Below are 11,008 nucleotides of genomic sequence, written 5' to 3' on the forward strand. Positions count from 1 at the left end.
AGTTTAAAGTTTGTGAAAAGTCAAACAACACAGTAGTTTTATGTTTCATCAGAAATTAAATGATAAACACCTAAGTATACCCCTAAAATGAATTTGGTGGGAGTAAAGGCTGATATTCAGGAGGGGTAAAAAGATGATATAGTGACTGACCTAGAGGGTCCACAGAGACAATTCTACAAAGGACGAGTCAAAAGAAAAACTTGTGAGAAACATTTTGTAAGTAACAAGAGAGATTTTAATGCTAGGACCAAGTACATTGACCACATTTGCAGTGCACTGTCTTCCTGAAATGTGAATTCATCGATTTTCAATGAAAGCTGTACTGAAGTACACATGCTGGCCAATGCCAGCGAAGACAACATAGGACAGTAATCGAGGGCCCAGCAACCACTAGACTTCGCAAGCAAACAAAATGCCTTTTCTAGTGTGTTCTCTATTGGGCTGTCAGGAAAGCCATGACGCATTTTTGCTTGAAAACAAAAAATACACCACAACTTCTCTGACAACCCAATATATTTACTGTATATTGTACTTTCTAACGTTAGTTTTGAATTTTTGTACTACAGGCCACCTTAAGTTCCATAAAGAAATCATGTCTTAAAATTTTCCTTCTTCCTACTTAAAGATTATGCAACCGAGTAACTTAACAGCACAGCAGCTGTTATTCCATGACACCTTCAATAACTTATGCAAATGGAGACTTAGATTTTAACATGTTTTTATATTTAACATGCTTAGTTGACACAATCTTTTAAAATATCATAACAAACATGTTTAACATATTTAAACAAAAACAGTGGAAAGACAGGAACTTCCTTTCCTCTGAACTTCTGACTTTTTAAAAAACCAGAATTTACAAATCATATAAAATGGGCTGCATATGTAATACTGGCATGCAGTTACTCAGAAGACGCTGCTTTCAGTGGTCTGCAGATTCACAAAGGCGATGGAAGCAGCCTCTAGTAAGATGCCAGTTCAGAAAATATGTAAAATTGTCAGCTTGAGAGACCCTACACATAAAAGAATACAAAACTTGGAGAATGAAACAAAACTTACAAACTTGTTAACTTCTCACCCTCCAGATATTTCAAGCATATCTAAAAAAATCTGCACAAACATGATTTTCTCAAAGAGAACATGTAGATAATACATTACAGAGTAGAACTAAATTGTTAAAATCAAACTACTTCTTAAAACCAAAGTTTTCTTGGTGTCCTTACTTCTCAACTCAGAACCAAATAGTTGAATTCTATCAGTTAAATTTAATCCAAGTCACCAGTTTGGTCAAGCTTCTTCCAGTAATCTTTAAGAGAATATTTAGAAATTTCTCTGATTTCTCTTTTGGTCTTGGGCTGATTTGCAGAACATTAGGGGAATATAGAGATTAAAACAAACAAAACACCTAAATTAGAAATGTGCTTCTTTTTAAGTATTTGTACTAAATAATGGTATTGAAAAATCATTCCTGTGAGGAAGAATCAGAGAGGATTCTCATTTGGGGATTACAATGAACATGGACTCTTACATTTATTTAATTAAGGTAGAACTGTACTGTTTTAGGTCAACAAAAACCTGAAGGTCCACAGTTTTGTAGGTAGCTGGAAAATCTTGAAATGTGATGTAAAATTCAAGGTAGTATCTAGTGGTGTAGAAAATACTAAAAACATACAATCTCACAAGGAAATTTTCTAGAGCTAGTATTTTGTAAAATCTGAAGTTTGTAACATACATACAATTATCTTATTTCAGAAGAGGTAGTGACTCCAAGATGCTCAGACGCAGCTTCTGTGTCCAGTCACATCAAAGTCCAAATGTTTGAAATTAATTGACACATTATTCGCCAAATATCCATAAAATATTCACACCAGATAGACCAAGATTAACTCTCCTATAAAGAGAAAAAAAGTTTCAGTGAAATTGACTGCTAAGCATTTAAGCATTTCAAATAACGAAAGCAAGAGTTTTAACAAGGAATACGTGTTTAACCGATGACATTTAACACTACTCTGCAATGAGTTATGGTGCACATGGTTTAACAGGTGAATACTTCTAGCAGTAATTACTTTCTTAACTGTGCTTAAAACCCAAATTTAGAATAAGTGGTTTTATGGAGTGTTGAAAATTAATTTTTCAGTGGACCTGAAGAACTATTACACCAGATAATAGAGTTAACAGGATAATTTTAGCAAGCAGGATTAAAGTGGAAGTGTCAACTGAATTGAAAAAATGGAGGGAATAGAGCTGTTAGGCCTCTTAGAAAATGTTCTATTTGACTTGAAATAGGAATTTACTAATTATTAGAAATATTTTAGTGAATTTGCATGTACTATAGCTTATAGCTATAGTAAGAAAGAGAAAAATTTACTTCTATTTCAGAGAGAAATCTGATTGTATTCAAAGTGTAAGGGGAAAAGAGAAGGTCTTAAGATAAACCTCTTGCCTAACACAATAAGAAATCAACCTGAAATGTCCAAAACTGAAGAACTGAGAGTTACAGACCTTTGTATGCAACTATGGGCATAGTATCAGAAGAAAAAGCTGACTGCCAAGCAGTTTCCCTTGAGGAGTGGGAACTGCCTCCATGACCTATTACACCATATGACTTTTAAAACTGAGTATGTATTAATTTTGAAAACAATTACAAATGCAGATGAATTACAAAAATGCCCTTCAAAAAGGTAATTTATCCACAGTGTTTTTCCATTTCCTCACACCCTCACCAATCCTGTAAATGACCACTCTCAATTTGACAGAAAAAAAAAATTTACTTTGTACAAGACTAAATGATAGAAGAGCTGATGTTTATATTTACTTACACATTTCTATTTTTTTTTTTTTAAATCTTTGCATCTAGTATGTATGTTTAAGGGTAGGAATCTGGCTTTTTAAAAAGACATATTAGAAGTAAAATGTAATTTGAGACACAAATCTAAGCTACATACGATTTAAATTTTCCTAATGGACACCAAATAGACATTAAGGTAAAAACAAACAGGTGAAATTAACATATGTATTTTATTTCATTTTAGCCCAACATATTTCAACATGTAACCAAAATTATGGAATATTCTGTTTGTTTTGGCTAGTAGATCTAGTAAATTCTAGTCCCTTTATTCACCTTTACCAGCACCTCTCAGTTAAACAGTTGTGTTTCAAATGCTCACTGCTGTGCTGGACAGCGGCGGCCGGGCGTGCGTGAGCAGGAAGTCTACATGAGCTCAAAGCATGCGCATCTGAGCTGCAGTGAAGCCCACATGTGTTCTACTCCAAGCTCTTCTTTTTTCCTCTGCTGAGTCTCTGGCTACTTTCTGTGGGCAGAGCTGAACCTGGAGCCCAAGTTTTGACTCCCAGACTGGCATGGCCCAACTTACCCAAACTAGTTGGGTGGGATACACTTAACTTCAAATATTTTTTAATACAGTAAATTTCATATTACTAAAATGATGGTGGTTTTGAATTTATTATAACAGTATGTGAGCTTTACTACCAAAGAAAGTAACCAATTCAATATCCATTTTTTCAATATTATAAGCTTTGCTTCTGAAGTGGGATGGTTGGTGGGAAAAAAACTTTTTAAAATTTGAAGTATAAGAACCTGATAGGGATCTCAGTTGTTCCATTTGTAAAGACAATGATGTGGTTTAACTACCTTTTGCCAACAGGGAACTGAAGGTTCTGGAAAATGAATAGACTTGCCCAAGACAGCAGAGCTCCTTAGTGTTCAACAGTGTTACAAACCATACCTCTTGTTGCTCAGCCCGTAAATCTTTCCAGTCTATGATGGTGACTTCTGCAGATCTTACCACAGGAGGGAAAATAGTAAGCAGATTAAATAACTGTGTTTTTAAAGCATAAGTACCTACCCAAGCATTCCTGACTCTTTGGTCTTTATGATGTAGAGGAACATTAGTAATGTATGAAACATATTATTTCGTCCCTGGATGAAAGACAAAAAAGATGAACAATAAGCACTGTATAACTATCTTACTATAAATTTAAACCAAACCATAAAGATTCAGTCTGTTAGGGAAATGCGTATCCTATCAATGCACAGTCTGCTAATTCAGAATTTTAAGTACTTTAGATTTTTGTGTCTACTTTGTGCTAAGAAGTAGCAATATTGCAGTGAATAAGACAGAAGGTCCATGTAATCAAAGAGCTTAAAATCTAGTACAAAAGGCAGAGTCTAAACTACTAATGATAACACAGTGGGCTAACATTAGAGAGGAGGAGGAGGATCACTGCCTTGGGCACATAAATGAGTGTCTGATCTGGAATTGTGAGGCAGGGAATCCCTCCTGAAGTAAAGACGTTAAAGTTGAGGTCTGAAAGAGGAGCAGAAAGTGAACAGATTAGGATGTCCCACTGGTGGGGAATGCCATTTACGAAGTCTGAAACAGAGCTAGCCTGAGGGCTGGTGTTCCTGTGTGTTACGCACAAAAATGTTCTATCCCCAGCATTAACAGCCAGAACAAGAGTGATGGTTAGAAGTTTTTAATTACATTTCAAAATACAGTATAAGTAGTATATTAAATAACAAATTTATTTTATCTATAAGGGACTAGGAGGCAGCATTTTGTGAGCCCTAATATCAAAAACTATTATATTTATCATTTCTCATAATAGCTCCTCCTCACATTAGAGTTTCAATTTTTACCTGTTTACTTGGATTTAGTGTGCTTTTATTCAAGGACCTGAGCTGTATGATTTTTGAAAGATGGTGTTTCTTGGGCTCTCCCTGTGGCACAGTGGGTTAAAGCATAACATTATGAAGCTATCAGCAGCTGCTCCAGCACAAGTTCAAATCTTGGCCAGGGAGGTGACCCACATGGCACGACAGACCTCTCCTGACCTGCCACTGCTCCCCTCAGCAGTGTATTTCAGTCAATCTGCCTGTTCTGCTCCCCACTCTGTCTCTGGTGAATTTTCTCACTGCTCCTGCACCTCTGGCTTGTACCCCAGTTCTGTACACATAAATAAATAAATCTTAAAAAAAAAAAAAAAGACAGTGTTTCTTTAGGAGGGAAAAAAAAGGGGGTTTGCATGGGTGCTCACAGGAATGCCAGTGGCTAAAATTTACACTTACAAATTTATTAATCAACTTGAAAAAAGTGAAATGAATATACTCTGCAGGCACCTGATAAGAACACAATTTATATCAACATAAAAGTTCTTTGTGAAAAATCCAGGTAACAAAAATAACTACAGGGCTCCCTGTTGCAAGGGGTAAGTCTCAGCACTATCAATCTATCAGCGGTCAGTGCAACATGAGTTTGATCCCTGGCCAAAGAGGTGACCCACATGGCACAGCAGACCTCTCCTGTCTCACCCTCTGTGCCCCCTCAGCAGTATATTCCAGTCAGTCAGTTCTGTTCCCCACTGTGTCTCTGATGAATCTTCTCAAACCCCCCAGCACCTCTGGCCTGTACGCCAGTTCTTGTATGCATAAATAAGTAAATCTTTAAAAAAGACACAAAGACACAAAATAACTACAAAGGTCTTTAAGAAAACTTATGTTTATAATTAAGAATGAAATGTCTGGATCAGAGTGTAAACTGGTACAGTAACTTTTTAAATCAAGTGACATGGTAATATATTTTAAAAACAATGAAAAAATTCTGTGACCTACAAATTCTACTTTTGGACTTTGGAATGAATGAATTATCCAAAATGCAGATGGTTGTATGCATAAAAATGAATTATTCAGCAGTACTTTTGATAATGAAGACTTAGAAACATCCAAAGTGTCCAACAATAAGAAATGGTAGAATATGGCCCTCCCTGGTGGTGCAGTGGGTTAAAGCACAGCACTAAGAAGCTAAAGCCACTTCCACATGAGTTCGATTCCCTCCTGCCTGGGAGGTGACCCACATGGTGCCTCAGACCTCTCCTGACCCGCCCGCTGCTCCCCTCAGCTGTGTACTTCGTAGATCTGCCTGTTCTGCTCCCTACTCTGTTTCTGGTGAAGCCTCTTGCCACCCCTGAGCCGCTGGCCTGTACCCCAGTTCTGTATGCAGAAATAAATAAATCTTAAAAAAAAAAAAAAAAGAAATGGTAGAATAAATTATGTCACAATTTTATGAAAGCTGTTATAGCCATTAAAAACTATTATAAAGTTAAACTTTTAAAGGACATAAAACTACATAATGAATTCAAACCATAAGAAACACAAAGACCAAAATGGAATTTATCAAACAATACACTAAAATGTTAACAATAGCTAGCTGCCTTTAAGTGAGCCTAATGAATGACTTTTCTCCCTTTTATTTATACTTTTCCAAATTAAGTATATATTATTTTAATGGTTAAAAAAAAAAGATATACAGGAAACACATTTCCCCTAATTTTAAAAGTTTACTGAGTCCATAAACAAGAGAATACTAATTTAAAAAATATTATCAAAGCGAGCCATCCATAACATTCTGTAATTGCAGATTTTCCACAGAATCGCACCTTTGGAAGATTGTACACATGACGCTGGTAGATTAGCTCATAATGAGGAGGGTTGACAGCACTCTGATAAACGCAAAAAACGTTTTCATTGGTTACATCTGTAAAGGAAATACACTACATTAAAAAACAAACCACCAGAAGCACTTCATGTGAAAAATACCAACTCATTCTTTTAGGTAAGGATTCTACCTGGCTTATTTGGTGTCTGAACAAAGTGCTGAGAAGTAAATGTTTTTCCGTCAGGGTACTTAGGATGTGGAGGTAATCTGGAATCAAGGTAGGTGCAAAATACATGCATGATGATCTGAAGAGAAAACAGTTTTACAAAGTCAGCATGGTGTTCTAACTTGGGTTGTAACCTTTTAAAGACATCTGTGTTAAAATTTTCCCTAAACAAAGAATGAACAAAAATGCTTTCAAGTGGTTGTAAGAGGAAATCTATAGAAAGAAAATATAACAGCTAGAAATTCCCAGATTTCTGTTAAAGTTGATCAAACTCCTAACTAATTAAGAAAGAAACCAAGATAAAACACATTCAATTCTCTGAATATCAGCATTTAAAACTTCATTTTCACATTGTCACTATAACTTTTAAATGCTCAAAAGCTTTATACTCTTTGATCTCTTAAGTTTAACTCTAAGAATCTTTTTAGTGATAATCCAAATAGGAAAGCAATATATACCAAGATATTCCTTGTAAATTAACTTTAGACAGAAAAACAAAATCTCTTCTCCACCCCATTTCTCCAAGTTTTAGGTCTAAAATCAGAGACAAGTTAAATAACTGTGATAATGAAAAAAGACTTTGCACTATAACAAAAAATTGCAGAAGACAAAAATCTTACATACTGGATGATTACAACTATGATAAAAAACATCAAGGATAAAAAGTAAAGGGGAAGAAGTACACCAAAATAGTACAATTTTTGTATTAAGATGCTGACACAATTCTAATTCTCAATTCCAAAATTCCGTTTAATATTCAGTATTGTAACAGAAAAATAAAAAGACAAAATACAATAAACTGAAAAAACAAAGTAACACTTACAGCAGAATCAGTGGGCAGGTCAGTATCCCACTTGCGTCCCTTGAAATCTCCTCCTCTATTCCATCGAAATGAGCTCATACAGCCACCTTGAGAAAGTTCTGTAACAACAAAGATGAAATACAGGATACTAAGAATATGCAAAAGGAAAAAATAGGCTAAGGGATTAAATAAAAGGTGCATGTCAGCTTAAAAATCGAAAGACCAGCCATAATGGAATATAAGACATAAAAGATCAATTGTTTAAACATCACCATGAAGATCAATCCAAAATGTGAGTGAAGACTACTCTCTGGATTCTTAAAAGTCAATGTAGTAGGGAAAAAATGTGATGGAACTATTTTAGACAGAGAGATAAAATAAGAAACAAAAACACAAAAGACAACAGGGGACTCCAGAATGTATGTTGGTCAGGCCAAACAAGGATAACTGGGAAATCTGACTATGAACTGAGTATCAGAAGACATTATAAGATCATCATTAATTTGTAGCATTTGCTGACTGTATTGTGATCAGGTGAGAATATTCTTTCTTAAAAGAAATTTGCGGGCTCTCCCTGGTGGTGCAATGGGTTAAAGCACCACATTATGAAGCTCTCCAAAGCCACTGCAGCAGGAGTTCAATCCCCCTCCAGGAAGCTGACCCAAATGGCATGGCAGGCCTCTCCTGACCCGCCCGGTGCTCCCCTCAGCAGTGTATTTCAGTAGATCTGCCTGTTCTGCTCTTGGCTCTGTCTCTGGTTAATCTTCTCACCCACCACACCTCTTACCTGTTCTATACCCCAGTTCTATAAGCATAAATAAAAAAAATAAATAAAAAATAAGAGAAATTTTCATGCTAAAAAGGAATGATGTATTTTCTAATGTTAGAACAAAATTGTATGCATATATATATATGCAGAAAGAGAGAACATCAAAAATGGCAAGACCGACAGTCTTCACTGTATTCTATTAAACTTTTTTGTTTGATATACAACACTTTAGCTATACTTTATATAAACATGTACACACTTCTTCAGATCTAAAATACCTTGCCATTTTTGAAAAAATTTTGCCAAAAACCAGGAACCTGAATTTACAGTAAATACATAGGACAGAAAGATCATATAAAACTACACCATGAAGATGCATTCAGCAGAATGCAGACCAATGGAAACTTTATAGGACAAACAACATAGTTCTTTCAAGTTGCAAAGGAAAAAATAAAAGGATAGAAGGGAAATCTACAGCTTATAAAAGAAACTTAAATATATCAACTCATCATAACACAGTATTACCTGAATCCCAATGCAAACAATGTCAAAAGGCGGGGGGGCAATAAACAATACCCAAAAAGGGACACTGGCTGGAAATTTGAACATAGGTTAAATATTTCATACTACAAGCTGTTAAAAACTTTAGTAGTGATAACTGTAAGTGGTTATGTTTTTTTTTTAATAATAGTTTCTTTTTACATCATTTTGTGCCCTTTTCCACCGCAGTTGTAATCCCCGCGGGCTTCCCATCACCAAATCACCCATGTGCCATCATCATAGCCCAGTGCACTTCCTCCCCCCACCCCATTTTTGATCCCATTCCCCACTCCACCCTGTAAAATGTCTCTGGTATATAGTTGTTCATTATCATTATTATTTTCTCCCCTGATCCTTTATACTCCTGCTATGAGTGAAACCAGCTGGTATTTTTCCTTTTCTTTCTGGCTTATTTCACTAAGAATGATCCCTTTCAGCTCCATCCACGTTGTTGCAAAAGGCATGTATTTATCTTTTGATTGCTGAGTAATATTCCACTGTGTATATGTGTAAGTGGTTATGTTTTTTAAAGTCCTTATCTCTTAGAGATAATGTTTACAGATGAACTGATAACAATATACAGGAATTCTTCAAATAACATATGAAGGGAAGAGGCAGCTAGGGGTATTGTATGGGGACAATAGGGGAAGCCCAGGGATTGATGGTTATTGGTGGTAGGGTGACACAAACCAGAGGGTCGAGCACACTATTTTGCCTCCTTTTCTGTGGTGGAATTCCTCTTATATATATATAAAGTTCCAAAAAAGAAAAATCATGGCAAGTGCTTACTCTTTAACCACAGTCTTAACCTAGTGGAGAGAGGGGGCACAAAATTTAAGATTTGTGATAAATTTGAACAGTGAAATATTTCTAAAATTTGTTTTAGTGATGGCAAAATTATGCTAACTTTTCTCCAAATAATAGTAGAAAGGAGGGCCCTCCCTGGTGGCGCAGCAGGTTAAAGCACAGCACAAAGAAGCTTAAGCCACTTCTGCATGAGCTCGATCCCCGCCTGCCCGGGAGGAGATCCACATGGCGAGGCAGACCTCTCCTGACCCGCCTGCTGCTCCCCTCAGGAGTGTACTTCGTCGTTCTGCCTGTTCTGCGCCCCACTCTGTCTCTGGTGAATCCTCTCACCCTCCGCATCTCTGGCCTGTACCCCAGTTCTGTACGAATAAATAAATAAATCTTAAAAAAAAAAAAAGTAGAAAGGCATAAAGAGTGTGTTGGGAATATCAGGGATGATAAATTTCTGGATTCTCAAACTAATCTCCTTAGAAGATCACGTCCTCCAAACACTAAGAACATAACAAAAAAACAAGGAGCGACATATTAATATGAACTATAAAAATGCCAAGAAGGATCAGCACAACGAAATTATAAGGAGCAGATAATAAGTGAAACAGTCACAAGATCCTGTTCAGCTCACGGCTGTTTCACTCTATAAAATTTTTAATTAATGTATTCAAGGCTAACTACATTATTTTGACAACTATTAGCATAAAAGAATAAAAAGTTGTTCAAATAAAAGCCTTAACTCAGTTACAATTCATTATGTATTTGTTAAACACAGGACTATAGTAATACTTCTAATTTCCTAAAAACATTTTTTTCAAATGTTCAACATCACTTGTAACAAAGGAGATGCAAATTAAAACCACAATGAGACCACCTCACACCACTGAGAATGGCACACCTTAAAACAACTAGCAACAACAAATGTTGGCGAGGATGTGGAGAAAAAGGAACTCTCCTGCACTGTTGGTGAGAATGCAAACTAGTACAACCTCTTTGGAAAACTGTTTGGAGGTTTTTCAAACTGCTAAAAATGGAGCTTCCATAGGACCCAGCAATTCAAAATCAGTATTTTGAATCATGCACCCCCATGTTTACTGCTGCGCTATTTACAATAGGAAAGATGTGGAATCAACCCAAATGCCCAAAAGTAGATGACTGGGTTAAGAAGATGTGGTACATATACACAATGGAATATTACTCAGCAATCAAAAAAGATAAACACATGCCTTTTGCAGCAACATGGATGGAGCTGGAAGGGATTATGCTTATTATGCTTAGTGAAATAAGCCAGAAAGAAAAAGAAAAATACCGGATGATTTCACTCATGGCAGGAGCATAAAGGGAACAGGGCCCTCCCTGGTGGCAGCGGGTTAAAGCACAGCACTAAAGATGCTAATACCACTTTAGCATGAGTTCGATCC

At 36.2% G+C, this 11,008-nt stretch overlaps 1 protein-coding gene across 1 annotated transcript in view; it reads right to left on the reverse strand.

The window, feature by feature from the left end:
• Positions 1–245: 245 nt before the first annotated feature.
• Positions 246–11,008, reverse strand: part of TMEM209 (transmembrane protein 209) — a 27,672-nt gene continuing 16,909 nt past the window's right edge. Inside the window, exons 11-15 of the mRNA XM_004677041.2 lie at positions 7,502–7,599; positions 6,643–6,757; positions 6,454–6,551; positions 3,864–3,937; positions 246–1,888 (exon numbers count right to left, since the gene is read on the reverse strand). Of these exons, the coding sequence (XP_004677098.1) occupies positions 1,834–1,888; positions 3,864–3,937; positions 6,454–6,551; positions 6,643–6,757; positions 7,502–7,599 (440 nt within the window). The 3' untranslated portion in view covers positions 246–1,833. The remainder of the gene's footprint in view (positions 1,889–3,863; positions 3,938–6,453; positions 6,552–6,642; positions 6,758–7,501; positions 7,600–11,008) is intronic.

The sequence above is a fragment of the Condylura cristata genome, unplaced genomic scaffold (assembly GCF_000260355.1).
Source record: "Condylura cristata isolate star-nosed mole 26May11 unplaced genomic scaffold, ConCri1.0 scaffold00005, whole genome shotgun sequence".
Taxonomy (NCBI): domain Eukaryota; kingdom Metazoa; phylum Chordata; class Mammalia; order Eulipotyphla; family Talpidae; genus Condylura; species Condylura cristata.